Raw genomic sequence first — 26,859 nt, 5'->3', positions numbered from 1 at the left:
TCTTAGTACTTAAAGAAGTTCTAAGTTAATATCTTAACAACCTCTCATGTAACACAAAGACTTTGGAACATTTTAACTCCAATCAGCTCCTTTCCTGATTTGAAATGGTTCCAGACTAACAATTTTTTAAATGCCATTGTTTCTGTCTAACTCAGAGTTTGCCCGGCTCACAAATGCCACTTTGGAAATTCCATATAACCTGTGTTTATCATCCAAGAGTATTTTCTGCAATGGGAAACCTACATCAGGGAAGGACTCCAATAGCAAAACCTGGAAACCAAAACCTACTGATAATCACTCTTCTGAGGTTTTTCTTCTCTGAAGAAGTAGAATCTTCTAGTGCTACTTTAAGCAGATTCTGTGTTCAGTTTTCCTTGGGAGACATCTCTGACAAAATGAACTTTCATATTGAAGTAATATCTTATGAAAGCCTCATTATTTCAAAGGGAAAGAAAAATAGAACACAGCCCTACTTATTCATCTGGTAGTAATTGTATGAAATAATATATTCAACATTAATTTTTAATTGGTGACATTTATTTCTCTGTAGAGTCAGCTTCTACTGATAAAAATGTATATTATTCTTTCATATATATAGACTACAGAAAAATCATTTAGCTAACTTATTCAAATAACCCCTATCAAAGGGAACCTCTGTAACATAGATAGTATGGATAGGATAATGAAGTTTCAAAAAATATTACAGTGACTCATTCACTGTTTTTGCATATGTTCTTTGCACCTTAGAACTTTCTCATTTGTGTGCATTTCTTTATAGTTAACTCTCTCAATCTTTTTACCAGGTATTTCTTTTTTTTTCTGAATAAGAAAAATTGACAGTCTCTGAATGTAAAAGAGAAAAATTTAAGTGTATCACCATAATTTGGACATGCAAAGGAAATGAGATTGAAAAAATATAGTTTTCAAGTGTGCTTCCTTATTTCCAACTATGATTCAGAATCACTGAAATTTATGGGCAAATGTTTCTTGTAATTTTAGGATTATCTAACACTATCTGAAATTTCTTGGAGCTAGCATGATGTAATATTATTTTATGCCCTGCTCAAATTTTAGTATGTTTTTGAATTGTATTTCATTTCTATTTATATTGAAGTTTCAAAGCAGGTACTGAGGAGGACAAAATATGAAGGACAGGTGAAATGGTTTTAGTAATAGAAAACACAACTTTATCATTGTCATGGAAATTTTTCTAAAGTTAAAGGATATAAAGGATATATAATATCTATCATTGTCATGGAAATTATTCTAAAGTTAAAGGATATATAATAATATCTTCAGTTAAAGGATATATAATAATATCTTCAGGGAGGAATTGGTTTGAGACTTGTAATTTATGAAAGGTAGAGAAAGGGGTAAGGTAAGATACTAGTATTTTATATAATTCCAGGTAAATAAATTCTATGTAGGTAAATGACAAAATTCTGGCTTAGTATTCATAACCTTTAATTTTTGTGTATATATAGCAAAAGAACCATTTTGTTGCAGTATTTGTGTGCATCCTCTTTAAGGGACAAAACCATTTTCAGCAATGAAAATTTAATACTCCAAGTGAAAAATTTCTAAGATACCTGCTGTTCGATGATTTGTATGACGCAAGGATATATATGGAGATAGACAGACATAGATATATAAGGTATATAAGGATGGATATATAATGATATATATAAAATATCCTTATAAGAATATTTGTATGTATTTGTTATACACACACACTCATAAAATATTCCTTTTCCTGGGGTATTCTTTTTGCTGCCACAATTACTAGTTGTAAGAACAACTAGTCCTTACAACTAGTAATTTTTCTTTTTTTTTATGCGCAAGAATTTTCATCATTCTATTGATTTTTAAATATGTTCCTAAAGAGTATGAGTTCACTTTAAAATAATTATTATTGTTAATACAAGTTTTACTTTATATGTTCCCAGGGTTCTTGGCAATGGCAGTATGGGGACAAGAGGAGGGTCACATAATGGGCAATATATGCTTATAACGAATTTTTTTAATCCTTCAGTAGTCAGCTGTCTTTGGATTCAAGATTTATTTTATGTGATATTGAACCCTAGAGGTATATATTAAAGTAAGTATATACACACACACTTAAGTAAGTGTGTATATATATCCACATACACACACTCGAAGTACGTATTTATACTTATCTATATATGTAAGTCTCCAGTGTGGTAGGTAATATCAATACAGTACATTTTTTAAACAGCAGAGACATAATCCTCATTTTCTTGAGTAGTATTGAAATACCAAATTTTTAATTGAAATGAACAGGATGGAAGTACTGGCTGGATACAACTGGTACCACCTTGGACATTATAATTTTTGGAAATGAAGAACAAAGTTGGAGGACTCGGACTACTTGATTCCAAGACATACTGTATAAGGCTATAGTAATCAAGATAGTGTGGTATTGGCATAAGGATAGACATATAGATCAGTGGAACAGACTTGAGAGCCCCAAAATAGATCAACACAAAAATGGTCAGTTGATTTTTGACAAATGTGCCAAGGCAATTCAGTAGGGAAAGGATTTCAACAGATGGTGTAGAATAACTGCATATCCACGTGCAAAACAGTGAGCCTTGACCTTTGCCTTGCGTCATGTATAAAAATTAACTCAAAATGGGTCATGTCTTAATGTAGAGGCTAATGTAATAAAACGTCAAGAACATAACATATGAGACAGTTTTTATGACCTTGGATTAAGCAAAGATTTCTTAGGCCTCAAACAGCATGAAATAAAAGAACAAAAACGGGTAAATTGGACTTCATCAAAATAGAAAACTATTGAGAAAATGAAAAGTCAAGCCACAAACAGGGAGAAAGTATTTGCAAAACCTGTGTCTGATAAAAGACTTGTATCCAGAACCTATAAAGAACTCTTATATCTTAAGTATAAGAAAAACAAACCAGTTCAGAATGGGCAAAAGATTGAATGTACATGCCACCTACAAAACTGTATAAATTCCAGTGATGCGTAACATTATTAGTCATGAAGGAAATGTATTTAAAATCACAGTGAGGTACAACTACACACAGACTAGAATGGTTAAAATTTAAAAAAAAATCATACTAAGTGTTGGGGAGGATGTGGAGTGGTTGGAGCTGTCATACGTTTGCAGTTGAAAAGGCAAAATGGTGTATCCACTTTGACTAATAGTTTGGCAATTTGTTGTTATAAACATACACTTAACCGTATGACTCATTGTTCGGTTTGAATTGTGCCCGTGCCCCCCACCCCCCGCCAAAGGTATGTTTAAGTCCTAACCCTCAGTACCTCAGAATGTGACCTCATTTAGAAATACAGTCATTGTAGCTTAATATAAGGTCTTACTTGAGTAGAGATTTCTTAATCCAGTATGACCTGTGTTCTCCCAAGAAGAGGAGAGAGACAAGGAGGATACAGAGGGGAGAGATGGACTGCTGAGGATTACAGGCACTAACATCAACTAAGAAAAAGACATGGAGCAGGTTCTTTCCTAGAAGCTTCAAGAGAGCATGGCCCTACCAATACCTTGATTTCATACTTCTAGCCTCCAGAAGTGGAAGAGAATAAATTTCTGTTGTTTAAGCCACTCAGTTTGTGATTCTTTGTTATGGCAGCTCTAGGAAATGAATACACCCACCAATACCACTTACAGGCATTTACTTAAGGGAAAGGAAAACATGTTTTTACAGAGATGTACTTTGAATATTTACAGCAGTTGTAGTCCTAATAGCCAAAAGCTGAAAATAATCCAGTGTCGACAGACTGGATGAGTGAATAAAAATTGTGATATATCTGTGTAGTAGAATGAACTACTGATACATGCTACCACATGAATGAGTCTAAAGGGATTAGGCTAAATGAATGAACCCAGTCTCAAAGTTCTGCTTACTCTATACTTCTACTGATATGACATTCTAGAAGAGGAAAAACTGTGATGGCAGAAAGCAGATCAGTAGTTCTTAGGGGATAGGGGTGGGGAGAGGAGATTAACTGCAAGGGACATGAGGAAACTGTTGGGGTAGTGGAAATGTTCTGTATGATGATTGTGGTGATGTTACAGAACTATATATACTTGTTGCAACTTAACCAGTTGTCCGCTTCAAAATGGTGAATTTTATTATAAATTATAACTCAACAAAGCTGATTAAAACATGTAAAAAGGAATATAATAAGTGGTCCCATTGAGTTTATAATGAATATGCTTTTAGGTTGAACGAAAAAACATTTAAAGATTGTACAAGTCGTACTTTTGGCCACCATAAAATTTGTGATAATGGTGTCAATTGTAGAATCAAAAAGTGCTGTATCTCGATAACTTAGGAGTGAAGAATCGTGTACTCTAGAAAAGGATTCTGGTGATGGTGAGGACACTGATGTCAAGGAGCTGAATAAAATTTTAATGAAACATGAGTAGAGAAAAGCATTATTTGCAAGTTAATTTCTTATTTTATTGGGTGATTTTAAATATCTCAAAACTAGTGAATATTTTAAATGGCTGACTGTTTGCTTGACATTCCTAAAAATTGATGTAATTAGATTGGAGGGAAAAAACTTTTTTTTCTCTTTGTACTGGGAAAATGGTGGATTGCCTTATATTCAGGCATGCATAGAGCCTTCTGTTCTACACAGTTAAGCGGAGTTCATACATCCTCCTTCATCCTTCCATGGGACATTGAACTGTCTATAGTTCTGCACATGTTACACTGTGTTGCAACCATTCTGTAAATTTAGTTATGTGGCATTTTATTTATCTTTTTTATCCATACCACGGTCTACAGTGCCTGATTTCTGATGTACATAAAATAAAAAATTGGTGGATAGGACAAAAAATATTTTTATAAAGAATCAATCTTGTGCCATGATGCCTTTTATCATGCTTGACATTTACTCAACAAGCATTTTATTAAATATTATGTGGAAAGCATTATACTAGCTGCTTTGGGACGTATAAAAATGCTATAACATCTAAACTTCTAAGGTTAGAAGAAATTGTAATCTCTATTTAGTGTAAAGTATAATATAAAGGATGAGGGTGAGTAATCACTAGAGCTTTCAGGTGTATCATAAGTTAGAATACTGGAAAAACTGTTTAGCCTGATGACAAAGGAAATCACTTTTCAGCAACTATAATATTCAAAGTAATCATAGTTTAAATGTCATTTAACAAAACAGTTTCTGGGATTTTTATAAAAGTATTCTCCTTACTATCATATTGTTAGGTTGATCAAAAGAGTTGGACTGTGCAGTAAATGAAATAGTCTTTACCTTGGAAGAACGGGAGACTTGAATTTTCATGAGTAGGCTCTTGGTGTTTCCTCTGATGCTTCAGCACATTTCCTTTTCTCTAAAGAAGTACAGTGAAGAGTAGTGCTTCAAATATTCACTGACATTTTTTTTTCCTTTTTAAAGTAGATTTTAGAGTGTTTAATAGCACTTGAGACAAAGCCCTTTACCTCTCCTCATAGGGGCACTGAACAGTAATGCAAGCTTAGTATGAAATATATTTTATGTACTAATGGCTAAAATGGATGTCAGGGTTTTCTGTGAGTGCCGTGAAACAAAAGGATTCTTAATACTGCAAATTGTGATAAGGTTTTGTCAAATAGAACTATATTCATTCCATGGCTGGTGCTTTCACTCAGTGGATTGAATGACAACCAAGACTTGGACATGAGGCAACGTAGTCTAGAAGAGCATTGGAGTGTGAAGCAGAAGACTTCCTCTCTCATCTGGGCAGACCTTAGCACTATTGACTTAGTACTGTAATGGTGCCTATGTAGGCAATAGAAAGCAATTGGAAATGGGAAAATATTTGTGAAACCTTCTGCTAATATCTGTCAAAACTAAGAAATTAATACTGGTAAATTACTACTAACTGAACTGCAGGCTTTATTCAGATTTTATTGTTTTTTTCACTAATATTCTCTTTTTGGTTCCAGGATCCTTTCCAGGATACCACATTGCATTTAGTTGTCATGTCTCTTTGGTCTAACACATCAGTTTTCAAGAACATTTTAAGTTTTCCAGATGTTTGAAAATTAATGTTTGACTTGTCTTGGGAAACAGAATATGTACTGAGCATCACTCAGTCTTGTCCTGTTAACTCAAGGCTGTTATTGTGTAACATGTTGCTATTCGGTGCCTTCAGGGGTTGTTTACATGTTTCATGTTTTCTGCCTTGACTTCAAGCTGCTGTGCTCTTCTTCTGGTTGCCCCTCCATCTGTGTAACCTAACTAAAAAACCAAACAGCAGTGTGTATTAAATTAGTTCAGAAGGAGGGAGAAGTCACTTTAGTATTAGGGAGGGCTTTCTATTTATTAATTAATTCCAATAAAGTATATTGAAAGAGACAGGGATGATCATGGAGGTGGGAGAAATGGCATGATCAAAAACATGAGGAATTTTTCCAAGGATTCCAGAGGATTTCTAAGCCTTCCCAATACAGTTAGTTTGCTACTTCCATTCTTGTGTCATAAGAACGATTGCTTAAAAGGGCTTGTTGAATGATTGGATATGGGGCCTGGAGAAGAAGGAAACTTAAAACTCAAGTCTGTATAACTTGAACAATAAGTGAAAGTGCTATTTTTTTAAATAACATTTATTTTCTGATTATAAAAGTATAATTATTATAGAATATTTGATGAGAATCAAAAGCAAAATATATACATAATAAAAATCAACTATGATTTCAGTATAGACATAACCACTGTTAATGTTTCCATCTATCCTCTTTAAAGTATGATATATATACATATTTTTTACACTTTGATTACTACTAATACAGTGTTGTGACCTTTCTGCACATTAATCTGGTATCAGCATTTTCCAGTGTCAGTAAATCTTCAGAATCTTGATTTTTAGTCACTACATTCTAGTTCATTGAAAACCACGTCATTTAACTATTACCATTTTGTTGGACATTTGGGTCTCATTGTTAATTTACTTTGAGCCTCCTTGTACAAAAATCTTTATCCACATCTCTGTTTATTCTCTTAGGACAGCTTCTTGGAAGTGCGATTACTTGATCAAATGGCTCTTGAGACATGTAGCAAACCTTTAAAAAGTTATACTCCTCTCTCCTCCCGTCAGTAATGTGTGAGCATGACTGTTTCTCCCACACTTTTGCTATCAAGTACTGTAATTTTGGTCTTTAGAAGGGCCAGGTTTTATTTTGAAGATTATTTTGACCTTGTTGAGTTTGAGGTGACAGTTGGACAGATAAGTATAACATTCAGTAAGTAGTGCTTGAAGAAGCAGAGTGATAAATGCAAAATATGCATACTACAATTAAAGATTTAGAAACCATCTATATGTAGTTCATGTGAAATAAGTTATCTCTAAGCAATAAATATATATAGTGTGTGTAATGATATCTGTGGTATATATAACAAAAAGTAGGGTAGTTAAAGACTGATGAACTTTAGGGCAAACCCAGATGGTAAGAGATGGAAGTGGGGAAAAAAAGGATTTTTCAAGGTGATAGAGAATGCAGGGTTAACATCAGTAGGAGGCTGTGTTTTCTGTAAGGTCTTACCCTAAGGAGCATTTTAGCTTACAGTGCAGCAACTGCTTTTATAATTTCACATTTCTAACCTGGTTTCAGTATTCCAGTGTTATGCCAGTAGAACTGTTTTATGTCACATAGATTAATATATTTTTGATCTTCTTAGTGAACCTTATTGCTGTTTTATATTCTTTTAGATGATATTACTAAAGACCCCAAATGGTAGTCGCAGGTCTGAAACTGTTCAGGTCTGTTTTAAAAGTATTTTATAGCACGGTGGTCATAATAATATCTAGTGATGTTACTGATTAATGTTCTAGACTTAATGATACATGTTAAATGCAAAATGTACTATTTTAAATAGTATTTTGCCCATCTCTAACTGCTCTACTCGGTATTTGTGATTTTAAGTCTGCTTCTGTTCATAGTCAGAGAGGGAGGGAAAAGGCAAGAAAGCAGAGAACAGCAAGAGCAAGGATCTTAAACTATCATAAAACATTTTACTTTTTAGAGACAAATGTATAGGCAAAATTATTTGTGCCTTATATGAGTAAGAATATTTTTGAGACATTTTCTCATTTGACCAATTTTTTTTTTTCAAGTTGTTGTATTCTGCTGCTTATCATTGTAGCTTTTTGAGGTGGTGATAGGGAAGTTGTCCAGGGAGGCTGGCATGCCCCTGGCTGAGCCCAACCAGAGTAGCATTACCTTCATAAATTCACTATAATCCAAAGATGATAACGAATTTTGGCAAGAAGTTATCGTAGCCTGTTAACATCTGTCTGTACAATAAGAGTAACAGTTACACAGCCTAGATAATTATGTCATATCTGAGAATTAGAATATTTTCTTGTGTTTCTGTTCTGTCATTTCCCATTCTTCTGCATGTCAGATCTCCTGCTCCCCCAAGTTGTTCTGAATCTTGGCTGCACTTTATATCACCTGATGAGTTTTTAAATCTCTCTAAGCTCAGATCACACAGCACACTCCCACACTGATTAAATCAGAATCTCTCAGGGCTACAGCCTAGGAATCAGTAATTTTTAGAGCTCCATGGGTGATTCCACTTGGAAGCCAAAGTTGCAACCCATGGTTTCAGCTGCAGTAATACCATCAGTGAACTTAGTAGTTATCTTTTTTTTTTTTTTAATATTTATTTATTTGACTGTGCCGGGTCTTAGTTGCGGCATACGGGATCTTTAGTTGCGGCAACTTAGTAGTTCTTAAGAGGGTTGCTTATTAAAATCACCTGGGAGTTTTTCTCCACACTCTTCCTTCCCTCCCTCTTCCCCTATAACTGGAGTGAACCAGTGTCAACTGACAGGAGTATAACCCACTCCTTAGATGTGTTAGGACAAAAAAAAACAAAGGATCAGTTTGTTAAGCACTCTTTTTCCTATACCCTTTTTCGGAGACATTCCGCTTATGTAAGTAACTTTGCATTTATCCAGTATTATTTCATGTTGATAATTTTCTGGTGTTTGTTTAGTATTTGTATAATCTCTGTGAGGGCAGAGGTCATGTCTATTCTGTTCATCACTATTTTCAGTACCTAACAGTGCCCAGCATATAGTGGTTACTCAGTAAATGTTACAAAAATGAATCACTAGCCCTGAGTTTTGGGAGTATGTCACTTACAGTTTTATATCTATATGTATTATCTATATTATAAAGCTTTATAATTACATTATCTGCTAAGGAAAAAGATCTTCCATAAAACAGAACATAAACAGGAAGTAGATTTATTTAATTTTGAAAGGTTTTTGCGGGTCAGGGATTCAGTGTGGATTATTAAGTTTTGAACAAAGATGCGGCACACAACACAATTCATACTTGGCTCTCAAATCAAACTCCAAAACAAAACATATAGAAAAACTAAAAAAAACAACAGGTACTTTTAGAGTTTGTGCTTAGTTTAAGCTTCATGATAAACTAGACTAGAGCTTGGTACATTTATCAGCTTGTTAGTTGTATTTTACCCAGTCATACTCTGTCTTAAAGTAGAAGGTGGTAAATTAAAATGACATGATCCTGTCAAATATGTTTGACTTGTGATACAGATTTACAATGCATTGGCAAAATGGCTTAAATTTTGGATGAGCTCTAGACTTTATAATGTGCAAAGAATGGGGGAAAGGGTGCTACCTAAGATATCTAAAAGCTGTTATTAAATCTTTGTTATTCCAGAATTAGGAAATCTCTAGTGCCAGAGTGCTAGCATTGAGGATAACATAGCATATCATACAAATTCACTCTGCCTATTTAAAAACCTTTATGGTTTAGATTTTCTCCTGTGGCCTTACTGCTTTACTCACTGGGTTTTCTGTTGTTTTTTTCCCACCACCCCCCCTTACTTTTTAAATTAAGAAACAAGTAAAAAAAATACTTTTTTTTTATACATAGTGAACAATTCAGAATAGAATAGAAGAGAGTATACAGTGAAAAGTAGGTTTTCTTTCTACTGTAGAGAACTATTCTTAGAGGAAACCACTATTACCATTTTCTTGTGTATCTTTCCAGAAAGAGTCTGTTTATATTGCCAGCATACACATGCAGATAGCTTTTCATATCCACTGTTCTGTACCTTCCTTTTTCTTTCTGTTTCTTCTTTTTTGTTCCCCCACCAACCCAATTTAACATATGTCTTAGAGATCTTTCCAAATTACTTTTTTATTTTCCTCACAGTGAGCTGGTATGATCCCCATGTCCTTACCAGATGAAGTCTTCCTTAGTCTATAACATCCTTTTCAAACCCAGCTTTCCCCCATATCTCTTCATGTAATTAATCTCTCCTCTGCTTTGCTCCCATTTATTTTTTTTTGTCCCTCTATTACACACCTGTCACAGGTCTGCCATATATTATCATGACTTACGTGTGGTTCTCTCATCCCAGGTGTCATCTCCTCATCTCACTCTGTATTCTTTCCACAGTCTGGCTCATCCCATCTGCAGGACTTTAGTTACCACCTGTGTACAAGGTCTCCCAAATTTATATTTACAGCCCACCTCCCCCCACCCCACACACACGTCATTGACATATTTATTTCTTGTGTATCTCAAAGGCAGCTTAATCCTAGTGTGTCCAGAACCAGCTCCTTTTTCATTGTGTGTATCTTAGTAAAAGGTATCTGTATCCATCTCAGTTGTACAGTCTGGAAAACTATGAACTATTCTTGATATTTCCTTCTCCCTCACCTCCCATATTCCAAAAACAGAAGTTTGGTTGATTTTTTACTTCCTAAATCCCTCTCAAATCCATCCTCTTCCCTTTACCTCTGGCATTACCTTAGTCCAGTCTGCCGTAATCTTCACCTGAATTATCACAGTAGTCCACTGACACAGCCTCTCGGGTCCTCTTCCAGACCATTTTCCACACGGCAATATAAGGAATGTTTTCAAAATGTAAATATTAGTGTGACCCCCTTCCCTGCTTAAGATATTTTGATGTCTCCCTGTTGCTTTTAGGATAAAGACAAGATGTTTATTTAATATAGCCTAACAGGGTCCTGCACGGATATTTGTTACTAATTCCCTCTTCAGTTCATCTCTTACCGCACCCCACCCCCCAGTTCTCTTTGAGTCTCTACCACACTAGACTTAGCTTCCAGGCGCTGCCATTCACCTTGCTCCTTACTGCCTCAGGGCATTTACATATGCTGTTCAGTCTTCCCCAGCTCTTCCCTTTTACCTTCTCCTAGTTAACTCCCACTTAAGAGTTTCAAATATCATCTCAAACATTGGTGAACTCTGTGAATCCTCCCTGAACTTCCTGTCACTCAGCAAAGTACGTATACCTCTCCTCTGTAGCACATTTTCTGCTGCATTTGTGTGTGTGCTAGCATTTGACTAATCACTACCTACCCAGGTAGGCAGTAAGCTCCCTGAAGGCAGTGGCCTTTATATCTTTAGTTTCCTGCACAGGTGCTCAGCACAAAATAGTAGACACTCATATCTTTAATGAATAAATGAATGAATTTGTTTCTGTTTTCTCCATTGACTCGTCTTGTGGAAAGTATGCAAAATTTTGCAAAGGCTCAAATGCATATTTCAGGTTCAAAGTGAATCCATATGCTCAACAAGGCACAGCATGGCTTAATAAGCAATATGTACCACAGACTTCCTAAGGCCTTAAGTGTACCAGAAAGAGGTCACTCTGAGGGCGGGGAATGGGAAGATAATTGTGAACTGCTAGCAGATTTCTAGGTCTATTTTGTAGTTAGTGGAATTATTTGCCTGTATTGTTTCCTAAGCCATTTCCCCTCTCCCATTGTCTTATATTTCCCTAATAAATGATGATCTCCTAATTACTTTGAACCTAGAGAAATAAAACTTTTCCCAAAGCAGTCAGGAATAGACCTGTTCACTTATAAAACAATTGAAGTTTGGAAAGAAATAATAAAGATATGGTTAAGATTGCATTCTCTCTAGATAGGCTGACTGTGTCTGCCTACCTATTAGCAGGAATTTAGGGGAAGCTATTTAACTGCTGTGAGCCTTGGTTTTCTCATCCGGGAAGCTGGGATAGTTACAGTATCTATCTCATAGTATTACTGTGAGGATTAAATGAGATATACAGCATTTAATGTAGTGACTCCTGGCAACATACAAATGCTCAGTCAGTGCACATGGTTGCTGCTGTTGCTGCAGCTGCTGTTCTTGTTGGGACACATTTTCCCAGTACAAAGGTTGTTTAGTCTAGTTCACACATACCTTCTCCCCCCACTCCACCTTCCTGTGTCACAGGGAAGGTAGAACTCTATAGGCTTCAGCCAAGAGACAGTAGAAGGCACTAGGAGGAGAAAGGGTGGTGGGTGTTTGCATTAGCGATTTGGAGGGGAGGATAGGTACTCTTGATGTCTCCATTAGTAAAAGAAAAGTCTGGATCTTCACATACATGGTACCTCACTTAAAGTTATGGGGGAAATGGTTTAAATTGACTTGTGAGCCAGCATTGAAACCACCATTTATATTACTGGTTAAAATGTGATCCAAAGTTCCAAATTACCTGATTTTAAAGCACATTATTGTGTTTCAAACTCTTTCTATAAACCAGCACTTAAAGAAACAGTACTTTTTGCTTTAATATGGAAACATTTACTTGTTCTAAACTTCATTTGTATTTTTTTAAATTAATAAATGTTATTTTTAGAGCAGTTTTAGCTTCACAGCAAAATTGAGCAGAAAGTACAGAGTACCCATGTACCTGCTGTCCCACATGCACAGCCTCCTCTCTACCAACATCTCACACCACACCAGTACATCTGCTACCACTGATGAACCTGCATTTGACACGCTGTTATCACTCAGTGTCTTTAGTTTACATTAGGGTTCACTCTTGGTATTCTACGTCCTGTGGGTTTGGATGAATGTATAATGACATGTATCCACCATGTAGTATCATACAGAATAGTTGCACTGTCCTAGAGATCCTGTATGTTCTGCCTGTTCATCCCATCCTCCCCATTTAACCCTAGCCACCATTCATCTTTCTACAATCTCTATAGTTTTGACTTCCAAGAATGTCATATAGTTGGAATCATACAGTATGTATGATTCAGATTGGCTTCTAGTAATATGCATTTACGTTTCCTCCATGTCTTTTAATGCCTTGGTAGCTTATTTATTTGGAGGGCTGAATAATGTTCCACCATCTGAATGTACCACTTTATTTATCCATTTGCTTACTGAGGGAGATCTTGTTTGCTTCAAAGTTTGGACCATTATGGATAAAGCTACTATAAGCATTCGTGTGTAGGTTTTTGTATAGACATAAGTTTTCAATTCATTAAGTACCTAGGTGCACAGTTGCTGGATTGTATGGTAGGAGTATGTTTAGTTTTGTAAGAAGCCGTCAAACTATCTTCCAGAGCAGCTCTGCCATTTTGCATTCCCACCAACAATGAATGAGAGTTTTGTTGCTCCACATTCTCACCAGTATTTGGTGTTGTCAGTGTTTTGGATTTTGGCCATTCATATAGGTGTGTAGTGACATCTTGCTGTTTTAATTTGGAGTTCCCTAATGATGTTTTAGTCCATTTGGACTGCTCTCACAAGAATACTATAGACTGAGTGACTTGTAAACAACAGAAATGTATTTCTCACAGTTCTGGAAGCTGGGAAGTTCCAGATTTGGTGCCTGATGAGTATCTGCTTCATGGCTCGTGAATGGCTGTCTTCTCACTGTGTCCTTCCATAGCAGGAGGAGCAAGGGAACTCTGGGGGTCTCTTTTATAAGGGCACTCACTAATGCCGTTCCTGAGGGCTGCATTCTCAGGACCTAATTCCCTCCCATAGCCACCGCCCCCCCCACACACACATACCACCACGTCGGGCGTTGGAATTTCAACATGAACTTTGGGGGTGGATGGGAGACAGCTCACAAACACTCAGTCCACACCAAAATGTGATGTTGGACATCTTTTAATATGTTCTTTTGCCATCTGTGTATCTTCTTCGGTGCAGTATCTTTGTTCATGTCTTTTGCCCATTTTTTAATTAGGTCATTCATTTTTTCTTTGCGTTCTAAGGGTTCTTTGTGTATCTTGGATAACAGTCCTAATCAGATGTGTTGTTTGCAGATATTTTCTCCTAGTCTGTGACTTGTCTTCTCATTCTGTTGACGTTGTCTTTTGCAGAGCAGAATATTTTAATTTTAGTGAAGTCCAGCTTATCAATTATTTCTTTCCTGTATTGTGTCTTTGGTACTGTATCTGAAAGGCGTCACCATACCCAAGGGCAACTAAGTTTTCTCCTATATTATCTTCTAGGAGTTTTGTAGTTTTACATTTTATATTAGGCCTGTGATCCATCTTCAGTTTATGTTCGTGAAGAGTGTAAAGTCTGTGTCTAAATTTCATTTTTTTAACATATGGGTGTCCAGTTGTTGTAGGACCATTTTTTGAAAAGACTGTCTTTGCTCCATTGTGTTGCCTTTGCTCCTTTGTCAAAGATCACTTGACTTTATTTATGTGGGTCTGTTTCTGGCCTCTCTGTTTTGTCCCATTGATCTATTCGTCTATTCTTTTGCCAGTACCACACTGTCTTGATTACTGTTGCTGTATAGTAAGTCTTGAAGTTGGATACTGGCAGTCCTCTGACTTTGTTCTCCTTCAATATTGAGTTGGCTATTCTGGATCTTTTTCTCTCCATATAAACTTTCTAATCAGTTTGTTGATATCCACAAAATAATTGGCTGGGATTTTGATGCGTTTGCATTGAATCCGTAGATGGGAAGAACTGACATCTTGACAGTATTGAGTTTTCTTACTCATGAACATATAGTATTCTCCATTTATTTAGTTCTTCTTTGATTTTATTTGTATTTTAACAGGTTCTATATTAATATATAGTATTTTAAAATTTAGTCATGGTGGATAAGGTCTGTTGAAGTTATACCAATATGGCATCTTAGTTCAAGCTCTTTCATTTCTGTAGCCGTAAAATTAAACCCACGCTTAAATAAGAACTTTATATTAGTACTTTTTTTTAAATGCACACTACACACACGGGTATATTTATTTTAACAATTTAATGGTTTAGGACGGAACACTCACCAGTACACCACTTTTCATAGTTATGTCCGTCTTAAGTCAGACATATGTTATATTCTTTTCTCCTTGAATTTAATTCAGCTCTTCTTAAGATTGCCATAGGGATAAAAACCATACAGATTTTAGTGTAAATCTTTGCATTTGGCTTAGTATGAGATTTAAAAATTGTATAAAAAAGCATTGTGTTAAGAAAAGGATATTTGTAAAAGGGAATCTGTTATTAAATTAAATAGGCATTTGAGAGTTCTTGTGGGGAATCACTCCAGTGCTGTGTAAAAGGCTAGTGTTTATGACCCTTGCAGTAACAGTAATTGCTGAACGAATATTCAAGTGATGAGAAAATGGATTTTGCTAAGATCAGTCCTCTTGCTGCTAATGTTTAAAATATTGTTACTCATTAACAGTAAGAGCAGCTAGTAACAGAAAATTCCCAGGTGCAAGTTTGTCACTCTATCTAAACTTTCTGCCTGCCTTTTACTTTTGTTTGTTTTGTGCAGAAGATATAATAGCTATGGGAAACATGGTATTTAAAGGGAGGAAAGTAATGTTTGCAGGGGAAAAACAGTAAAATAAAATACTACTCTTTATCTTAGTGGTATTTAAACAAAAATTTACGTCCTCAATTCTGAAATTTAACAATTGATCTTTCTACTTGGCATTAGCAAAATATTGAGGTTGCAGTAAACAAAGTCCCTGTTAACTTTGTCTCTGCTTTTTTCTAATTTGACTCAGAACTGGAATGAATTTTACTTCTGCTGTATCAGTGAAGTAAGTTACTAAGTAAATGAACCCTTTCTTATGAAATTAGTACATGTTTACCCCACTATCTGAAAGTAGAGTGTCCCTATAAAACCTTTTGTAAGCCTAAATGATGTAAAGCGAAGAAGCAGTTACCTTAGGACACATCTTGCTAATGGCTGCACAAAATAAATCGAGATCAAGCACAGATGCTTACAGACACAGTTCAAAGCTATGGAGGCTTGATGCTGAGATGCTGAGTGTAGTTCCAGGGGAAGGAGCTTGGTGGTGCCACTCTCCCTGTCTCTAAAATGTTCACTGCAGAACAGACTGAACGCTGTTTTTGCTTTTCACCTGTTTTTGTAAAAGCGAAAATCTTCTTTGGATCTCTTTTGGTTGGTGAAAACAGGTACTAATGTAAGTCTTTCGTAAGAGCAAAGAGCATAAAGGGAATTTTTTAAAAGCAGGGGATACCCATTTAAGGAAAAGTTCCCTTTCTGCTTCCCCCTTTCCTCTGCCATTAAACATGCTCTATGATAGGGGTCCCCAACCCCCGGGATCTAATGCCTGATGAACTGAGGTGGAACTAATGTAATAATAATAGACGTAAAGTGCACAATAAATGTAATGTGCTTGAATCATCCTGAAACCATCCCCCCTACCCCCGGTCCTTGGAAAAATCGTTTTCCACGCAAACGGTCCCTGGTGCCAAAAAGGTTGGGGCCCACTGCTCCATGAGATCTCTCTTTCCTCTCCCCTTGGGCAGATCCCACAACTCTTTAGTCACTTTGAGTTATTAAAATACATCTGATTTTCAGGGCATAAAAAGCCCATTTCACCGTAAGTTGAAGAGCCTGGTCCACATCTTGCAGCCTCACGGAGCTTCCAGTTCTAGTGGGAGACGGACAATAATAAGTAAGATAAATAGATAAAATATATGTTAGAGAGTGATAGATGCTATGGAGAAAAAATAGAAAGGCGGGTGAAATGTGTGGAGACTGTGACATTTTAGATAGAGTGGCCAAGAAAGGCCTCACTGAGAAGGTGGCTTTTGAGCCAAGAAAGACCTGTAGAAGGTGGTGGCGCAAACCATGTGGGTATCTTGAGGAAGAGCATTCCAGGCAGAGACACTGGTGCGGAGACCCTGAGGTGGAAATGTACATTTTAGTTGGAGAAACAGGTTGCTGTAGCCAGTTGAGCGAGGAAAGGAGGAGCAGATAAGAAGGATGGTGGTGGTTATGGGCCTTATAGGTCAGAAGACTTTGACTTTAACACAGAATAAGGAGGTAAGCCGTTGGAGGGTTTTGACCAGAGTCCCGTGATCTGATTTACTTATCGCTCTGCCTGGTTGTCATTGAGAATAGAATACTGTGGTGGGGCTTAGGGTCTCAAGTGGAAGCGAGGAGGCTATTGTAATTAACCAGACAGAGAATGCTGGTGTTTTCAATTATGGTTGAGGTGGTAGGAGTAGGGAGAAGTAGTAGAATTTGAGGTATGTTTTGAAGATAAAACCAGTGGAATTTACAGGAGGTGGGATAGAAAGAGTGTTGTCAAGGGTGAGGTCTAGGTGTTTGCCCTGAGGAACTAGAATGATAAAGAGTTGCCATTAGCTGAATTAGGGAAGCTTGTAAGAGGAATTGTAATATCTGGGATTCAGTTTGGGGCATGTTCAACTTTTCAAAATTACTGGATACAAAATATTAGAGTTCAAAATAAAGAGTGTTTAGTAGGCATTTAGATGTATAGCTCTGGAATTTAGTATAGAAATGTAGGCTAGAGATACAGGTTTGTAGGTTCAGAGCTTACTGATGCTGTTGGAAGCCGTAAAACTGCAGGAGATCAACAAAAGAGTAGATGTAGTTAGAAAGGAGAAGAGGTTTAAGGACTGAGCTCTGGAGGATTGGCAATATTTAGAGGTTAGGGAGATAAGGAACAGCAATAGTGATTGAGAAGGAGAAGCAAAGAAAGTTAGGAGGAAAACCAGTAAGTATGTTTTATTCTAGCAACAAAGCAGAGAAAGTATATCAAGGAGGAAGAAGTGACCAACTGTGTCAAATGTTGCTGGGCCAGTCAAATAAGATGAAGATTGAGAAATGAGCATCGAGTCTAGTGATGAGGTCACTGGTGACCTTGGATGAGGGCTGTTTCAGTGGAGTGGCGGCGGGAGTTAAGAGCCTGTTAGAGGTAATTGAAATGAGAGCTGGAAGGGGTAAAGGAATCGTGGTTAGTTTTTAAATAAAGATTGGGGAAGTGGCGCTTGTAGCGTTCTTGTGGGCATGATTCACCAGAGAGGGAAAAATAGATGATCCAGGATGGAGTGTAGAATTGCTGGAGTGTTGTCCTTTTGGAAAAGAGAAAGAGAGAAGATTGAGAACTAGTGAAAAGGTGTGGCTAGCACCTATCTTGAGATTGTCAGCATTAGCACCCATTTTCTACTCAGCTGTGAAGCCTCAGTGGCAGGTCAATTACTAGCCTATAAAATGTTACGTTTGAATTAGGGTGGAGTCAGTCGTGCCTCCAGCACACCCACACACACCCTCCTTACTGCCCCCAGCCCCCCATCTTGATTAGCAGGGGGCACCTTTGTGAGAAGGAAAATGGGGGCTCTTACTCCAGGCAAGGCAGCCAGCAAGAGCTGGGTTTTTAGCCCTAAATCACCTTAGGCTAGGTTCCTAGAACACAGCCATAATCTGCAACCCTACTAGGTCTACTCCAAAACAGTAGGGAAAGTCACATTTCGTATCCTGCTGCAATAACCATATCCTTAGTGTCTTGTAGCAGAGTAGCATAACTGAGAAGACAGCAAATTTAAGAACCAAGAACTTGGTGTGGGAATTCCAGCTCTTCTACCAACTGGCAGAGCAGAGTTAAAATGGATCGCTTACTTTCTGTGAATTGGTTTCTTCAAGTGTAAAAGGAGGGGTTTGGCTTCAACCAGATCCTTTTCATGCTGAAATTCCGTGATTCATTAAAATATAGTAATCCCCAGCCATCTGAAGCATAACATAGTTCTTCTGCCAAGAACCAAAGAATATCACCGAGGAAATTTGGTTTCTTTGGAGAATTGCTCTCCTTGGGTTCCTACCCAAGTAAGTGTTTGCAAAACTTGACTGGAGATTAAATTACACATAGTAGCACTGAAATTATAAGAGGAAATACAAATATAGCAAAACTATTGAAGTCAATAGAGATTTATTCAGACTTTGTCCAAATTCTCTGAGTATTTTGTAGCTGTGGGACATACAGAAAGTTATTTAACTCTCTGAACTTTAGTTTCCTCATCTAAAAATAGGAATGTAATAATAGTACCTACTTCATAGATTTGTAAGGAGAATTAAATGAGATATACACTGTGGTGCTTTGACAAATGCTTGGCTTATTATGGAGTAAACCTTAGCTGCTCATCATCGTCGTCGTCATCTTTATTATCATTGTGTGACATGTGTAGTTTAAAACATTTTAGTATAGCAGCTGTACTATAAAAGTCTCATACTATAATTTAATTTTATAACGATTACTTTGAGTCATCAAGGGAAAAATTAACTTAGAAAAGGAAATGCCATTGAATCAGTTTAAACTTCTTTTTTTAAACAAAATTGGTACTTCATTTTGTATGCTTTTAGTTACAGTGAAAATTCCCTTGAGGAATATACCTGATTCTCAGATGATGACAGAACAATGAGCCATTACTGTAATTAGTTCCAGTTGCTGTGTATACGTAAAACTTAGAAAATAGTATTTTTCAAAAGTGCATTTTCCCTAAATAGGCCATAAAAGTAAGATTTTATAGTTCATATATATCTGCCTTAAAAATAGGTTTTTGAAACATCCTGTAAACATTTTGATTGTACCGTCAAGTTTTCTCCACCCTTTCTGTATGAACTGTTGTCAGAGTGATTATTGATAGCATCGCCTACTTGATGTTTACAGTCTGCAGTGTATGTTTTACAGAATTAATAAGCTATAGTTAAATCATTTAATGTATACCTGAATGTCCTATTGTAGTTAGTGTGGTTGCTTTATCAATGCAGGTTTGCACTTATATTAAATCAAACATGCAGATCATTTATAAACTGATGGTCATTTTAAAAGAAGAAAAGCTTTATACATAACTTAGTGCAGAAAGTCAAGTTAGTCTATAGTGTAAAGGTTAGAGAAAAATGGAAGTCTGTAAGGTAAATTTGAAAAGGGTTTAAGGGGCATTGGATGTGTCTTCCTAACAAATAACTGTGAGTTTAGACTTTATTTGAATTATCTCTCATTGTAGTTTATAAATGAAATGATGGTGTTGAACACAATGTAATGTACTTGGGGTTTAGTAGCACCTAGCACTCAGACAGACCTTGAACAACATTCCCACTAAAAGGAACCAGGACTCCTTGAAGAAATGGCAGATTCCAAGGATGGGAGCCTGGAACATATCGTTAGGCCAGAAAATAAGGAAGTGTTCAAAAAAATGATGGTGGCCTATCACAAGGATACAGGGTCATTTTGAAGGTGTTCCCAGTGGCCAAATCTGGGGTGATTTGAGTGTCAAAATAATTAAATTCAGTAAGAATTCTAAATCATGAGGAAAAAAGATAGGAATCCATGAGACCTCACCAACAATACACATACATATTCATAGAATCAGGAGAAGAGGGGGCTCAGGGGCCACCTGGTAAATGTGGAGGAAATGCTGACGTTGGAAAATTATGATTTTATCACTATCATAGTAAGGTTTAGTTTAGCCAAGAATCACAAGTCGATGTTAAATCTAGGGGAGAAATTCTGATGAAGAGTGGGGGTATTTGCAAAGGTTGCTTATTGGTTGCAGTAGGAAAATTGGACAGCACTTGATCTGGATAGTGAAAATTAACATCACCAGTGTGCCTCTGGATGTGACACCCTGAGGAGAACACAGCATCACTTACATTCTCTTCTAGCCAGGACTGAACTACCTGCATCTAATCATAAGGAAACATCAGACGAGTTCCAAATGCTGAGCATTCTATTAAAAGAAAAACTGTATTCTTCAAAATTATTAATATTATAGAAGTCAAAGGAAGGCTAAAAGGCTCTATATTAAAGGAGACTAAAGGCACAGGATGTATAGATGTTTGATCCCAAGACTGGGATCTTGTATCTGGAGGAAAATTAAGATTTTTTTCTAAGGCCTAATTGGTTCAGTTGACAACATTATTTTGTAGATTGTAGGTATTGTATAGATTTTACTTTTACTGAAGTTGTAGCTATATTGCAGTTGTATTAGAAAATGCACCCTGAAATATTTATGGGGAAAGGGCCATGATACATTCAACTTACTCTCAAATGGTTCAGAAAAAAAGCACTTTGTGTGTGTGTGTTGTGTATGTGTGTGTGGTTTTTTTTTTTTTGTTTTGTTTTTTTAGGAGATGGAGAGGGGAGAGAGGGAGTTGATAAAGCAAATGAGCAAAATGGGATTCTGGATAAAGTTATACAGGTGTTCTTTGTTTTTGTGATTTTTCTGTAAGTTAGAAATATTTCCAAATATGTTTATACACACATGCATGCACAAGTTGGTTGAGACTTATTTCTTTTATACTTATCTCTTATTGTTCTAGGTTGCTAATTTACCTTTGATACTTAATTGGTTTAAGATGTTAAGTTCATTGATCACAGATATACACATTGATTTTTAATTTCTTTTAAATAGTGCTGGGCCTAAAGGAGATAACATTTATGAATGGAGATCGACTATACTTGGTCCACCAGGTTCTGTATATGAAGGTGGTGTGTTTTTTCTGGATATCACATTTTCATCTGATTATCCATTTAAGCCACCAAAGGTAAGAACCTAGAATTGCATTCTTTAATACTTATCCTTTTCCACAGTCAGTTTATTCTAGGGGATGGATGCAGTTTTTTTTATTTAATTGTTTTTCATGGATTATACAGAAACTCTCATGTAACCAAGGATTTTAAAACTAGAAGTAATTAATTTGTGTCTTTTACAAATAACTTTGTAATCAGCAGAGAGTTTGTTAATTGTAAATAAAAGTATGCCACTTTGCACATCAGTAAGCACATAAATTTTAGATTTATGATATGAGAAAAAGTATCTTATGAACCTTGCTTAAGAAACCTGTTGGGATAAAAAGTAAATTTGTCTGACAGCTTCCGGAAAGAAGAGTTAAGTAACTTGAATCTTGTGTTAAATACCCTATCTTTATAGATGAGCAAAGACTAGAAACCTATAGCAAAGAAGAGAGAACTCGTACTATTTAATAGACTTATTTTGTGCCCTCTGTAAGTATGATGCATTAATGGGAGTGAGGGCGGCTGGGTGACATAGGCCTCCTGTTGTCTCTGAATGTGAATTAGGTGGATAACAGCGAGAAGGGTTGAGTTGTGTCTTGTGACCACTGGCAATTATTTTTCAAGTCTTAAACATAACAGTTACTTGAATAGCTTCCTCCTCTGACTTCTCCCAATAAAATAGTCAAGCCAGCAGTTTTTACCATCAGTATTAAGCCTGAGCATAATTATGCTGTAGTTAGAAAGACTTCTGACATGTCAGGGAGAAGTGTTATCAAGCCCTTAACTGTCAACCTAGTTCCTTATGTTCCCTTCACTATTTAAAATATATGTAGCGATTTAATGCCTGCCTCACGTGCACGTGTGTTATGTGTGTGTGTGTGTAAAAATAAAGGATTTTTTTTTTTTAAAGAAGGCAGATTGGTTCTCCCTTATCTAACAAGGTAACAAGAGTTCCACCTAGTGGTATTTACCTCAAATTGCAGATACCAAGTTTCCCTATCATCTAGAGGTATTGGCTCTCAACTACAGCTGTCAGTTTTTGAGTGCTTTACTTTGTGGTTCCATCAGAACCTAAGATCTTTAAATGATTGTCTTATTTAATGTTCTCGGGTATGTCGAGTATCTCTTGCTAGATCAATCAAAGAAAGGGACAAAACCCTCATGTTAACAATACTGCAGATTGTATTCACATTCAAAATGACACATGTTAAAAGCCAGTATATCATTAACTATTCAGTTTGCCTTCAGTGCTTAAGTTTTCTGTATTACAGCAAACAAAACCTTAGCAAAATAGCACATGACTGTATTTATAGTGAGGCTTATTTCTACTTCCATCATTTTTCATATTGGAAATTGGTTTTAACGTGGTAGCAAAATTAGAAAAAAGTTTGTAAGATTTAGTTTTTATGAAATTTTTATACATGAGGGAAACTTTGTTAAAGGAAGAGACATTTTTCTTAGAATCTTTTAGTGGGAAATAGAGATTGACTAGCATACTTCTGTATATGATTTGTCATAATTATTTTGGTTAATATGGCTATTTATTAATTTAGCATGTTAATTTTTTTGCTAAAGTCTCAATATTTTTATTTTCTAACCCTTTAATGTTGATTCCTTCCTCTCCCCTAAGATATCTTATGCAGTATTATGAAGCATTCTTCAGATCTATAGTTGGACAAGTGAAAAAGAAATAAGACTTCTGCTGTATCTTGGTTTAGGTATAATTATTTCTCTACAGTTCTGCTTATTTTTGAAGTTCAGATAAGGTGTTGAACTTCTTGAAGAATAATAGAAATTTAATTCTCTTCTGTTCATTGATTGTTAAAAGCTGAAAGGAATCAGAGTATTAATTGTGTTTGTAAGCCATGCGTATCTATTGAGTAGTCAGCTGTCAATGATATGAACATACATTATTCCCATATTCTGGAGCAGGGCTGCCTAATAGAAATATAACGCAAGCTACATGTGTAATTTTTTATAGAAACAGTGAAATTAATTTTAATAATATTTTACTTAATCCAGTGTATCCAAAAATATCGTCGTTTCAACATGTAATCAATAGAAGCATCATTAACGCCATATTTTACATTCTGTTTGATATTGTCTTTGAAATCTGGTATGTATTTTACACTTTTAGCCCATCTTAATTCTTATAACCACACTTTAAGAGCTCTGTGTAACTAGTATGTACTGTGTTAGAACAGTTCTAGAGTTATATACAGTAGTCCCTCCTTATCCTCAGGAGGTATGTTCCAGGACCCTCAGTGGATTCTTGAAACCACGGATAGTACTGAACCCTATATGATGCTATTTTTCCGATGCATAAATGCCTATGATAAAGTTTAATTTATAAATTAGGCACAGTAAGAAATTAACAATAACTAATAATAAAGTTAGAGAGGTTATAACTATACTGTAATAAAAGTTATGTGTTTGTGGTCTCTCTCTGTCTCAAAATATCTTGTACAAACTTAATGCCTCTTCCATCGTAACTAAGCACTTATGCCTGTAGCGTTTTCAGCTTGAGGTACAACAGCAAAACTAGCACAAGTGTTTTTATCCTTTTATAATTTCATGGATAGAAGACTCATTCTTACCATAGATCTTAGCAACCTCAGTGTAGAATTTTTTTTCCTTCCCTTGTTAAGTCAAAAACTTTCACCTTTTCACTTAAAGCAGGAATTTTAGAGCTTCTCTTTGGCAGATCTCAGTTGCCAGCATCACTACTCTTGAGCTTTGGGGCCATTATCAAATGAAGTAGGGTGACTTGAACACAAGCCCTGCCATACTGCAGCAATTGAACTGATAGCCAAGATGCTACTTAGTAGACTGACTGGGCAGGATTATGCTGGACACCCAGGCAGGGTAGAGCAGGACAGTGCAAGATTTCATCATGCTACTCAAAATAGCACAAAATTTAAAACTTATGAATTGTTTATTTCTGGAATTTTCCATTTAATATTTTTGGACCCCAGTTGACCTCAGGGGTCCAAAACTGAAACCATGGAAAGCAAAAGTGTGGATAAAATGAGTACTACTGTGGTCTCTTTCTCCTCCTTCCCCACTACGCCAGTGGTTTCTTTCTTGTTTTTAATTATGCGTCCTTATCAGAAATACACTTTTGAGTGCTTTAAACATTTTCTTCCCAGACTCCACTTGGGAGATCACAGTACATTGCTAGTTCCAAGGGATCAGGAACTGTCTTCTTTCTTTGCAACTCCAAATTAAGAATTAATCACCCAATTTGTGTTTGTGTTTGTTTGAAACTGGTGAGTGTTTGTTTCTATGGTTTATTCTCTTTTTTCACATATCTCAAGGATATAATAGTTTCCTTTATTCAGTAGCTTAAGACCTTACTTGTTTCATTTTACTGTCTCAGTCTAACAAGACAGTGAGCCATTTGTGGAAATGAAAGTCTGAGAAGTAGAAAGGCTGGTGATTTCACCAACCTTCTCCAGTATTTTCTGACACGTGGCAAGAGATTTAGCTAAGTTGGTGACCTTTTTCTACTAAGAAACTAACGTAACTTTAGTTTTATGTTTAAAAAAATTCTTCACTAGTTTCTCTTACCTTTGGCACCAAAACGTTTCTGTTCCCCCTCACTTCCTGTCTTTAAATAGTGGTGTATGTGTGCATGCCCACACATACATTCATAGAATTACCGTATCATTTGTTTAAACAATTCAGCGACTCATTTGGTTTAAAAGCAATATAGTTCCAGCTATACTGGGTAAAAACAATTTCTTTGAACTGAATTAAATAAATCCATTTAATTTTGCTATTACTTAAACCTAGTGTTTGTTAGCTCTTCGATGAAATTATATGCTATTTGCTATGATCTGTGATATGTTCCACTTCATATTTGCTAGTGAGAGTTTTAGTTGGTAATAAAGCTTTTTATTTTCTTTCTGTCTTTAATGTCACTGCCCTTAGGTTACTTTCCGCACCAGAATCTATCACTGCAACATCAATAGTCAGGGAGTCATCTGCCTGGACATCCTTAAAGACAACTGGAGCCCTGCTTTGACTATTTCAAAGGTTTTGCTGTCAATTTGTTCTCTTTTGACAGACTGCAACCCTGGTAAGCAGATTTTTATTAACACATACAATGAGGCTACAAAAACTGCAGTTTTTTCAGTTTAAAGTGAATTTGAGAAGTAAATGCTGTTGGTAGAAAGATCAGCATAAAACACTTTTTGAGGAAATTATCAATGCCATTTCAATTAGAATAGACCAGAAGTTTCACAATAACTTCCTTTAATTTGTTAATGGCGTACTACCCTATAATTATTTTCTCCCTGTCATTGGTGACTCTCTGTTTTCTAAATTAATGGAGTTGCACAAACCCCTTTTGACGCGAGTAAAGTAATGTTTCTTACACCACTGCCACCTTCTCTTGCTCCTTCCATTCTGCCATGTGCTTTAACGCAGCCTCTCAGTAATGAAGGGCTTCTTGTTCTCCCTTCCTTTTCGGGTTATGGTTGGTTGTATTAGATGTGGTAATAGTCGATATTAAAATGACAGCCGATGAGAGAGTTAGACTAGATTATGATTATAAGAACTCAGGTAAAGTCATTAGTGCATAATCTGTAAGAAATGCCTAACAGCCACACATGATCTTTAATGTGGGTAGCTGACTTGAAAAAATAATGTTTAGACCTGGGATTTCGCATATGCTGTCTTACTAAGTGGTCATTTTTTAAAGAAGTTGGCTTATTTTTTTCTAAATATTTAATCAATCACCAAAGGTTATTACTGTTATATTAGGCCTAGCAGTTATACATATACCCAAAATACAGATTGATAGATAGATAGATAGGTAGGTAGGTAGATAGGTAGGTAGATAGATAGAATGATATATAGAAGGATATTCATTGTGGCATCTTTTATTAAAGCAAAAGATTGTAAATAACCTACATACCCATTAATAGAGGATGTAGCTTAATGAGGTAGCTCTATGTGAATGGATAGAGAAAACTCTCTAAGATATATTAAGTAAAAAAGCAAGGCACTGAAAAAAAACACACGTGCGTAACAATATTCTAAATGCTTATATATGTGTATAATGTCTCTGGGTAGAAATGCTGTGAACAGGTATAAATTATTTGCCAGGAAGAGAAACTTCTGAGTAGTTGGAGTCAGGAGGGAAGAGAGCTTTACATTTTACTGGCTGCTGTTTGGTGTACTTCAAATGTTGTACATAGTACACAGTACACCTTTTCTGAAAAATAAATTCAGAATAAAATTTACATCTCAGATTCAATTTCTC

At 36.1% G+C, this 26,859-nt stretch overlaps 1 protein-coding gene across 11 annotated transcripts in view; it reads left to right on the top strand.

Moving 5' to 3' along the window:
* Positions 1–26,859, top strand: part of UBE2E3 (ubiquitin conjugating enzyme E2 E3) — a 143,560-nt gene that overhangs the window by 59,692 nt on the left and 57,009 nt on the right. For all 11 annotated transcript variants that reach the window (XR_016394113.1, XM_089916609.1, XM_089916611.1 and 8 more), the window contains exons 4-5: positions 21,487–21,619; positions 25,524–25,671. Coding sequence is in view for 10 of the 11 variants with exons in the window: in XM_089916609.1 (XP_089772735.1) it covers positions 21,487–21,619; positions 25,524–25,671 (281 nt within the window). In the remaining variant the exon portion in view is untranslated. The remainder of the gene's footprint in view (positions 1–21,486; positions 21,620–25,523; positions 25,672–26,859) is intronic.

This window comes from Delphinapterus leucas, chromosome 8, assembly GCF_059928025.1.
Source record: "Delphinapterus leucas isolate spDelLeu-1000000601 "Yukka" chromosome 8, BTC_Dleu_Yukka2, whole genome shotgun sequence".
In the NCBI taxonomy this organism is placed as follows: domain Eukaryota; kingdom Metazoa; phylum Chordata; class Mammalia; order Artiodactyla; family Monodontidae; genus Delphinapterus; species Delphinapterus leucas.
The sequence above is the reverse complement of the archived record's forward strand: the minus strand, read 5'-3'. Positions and strand labels throughout refer to the sequence as shown.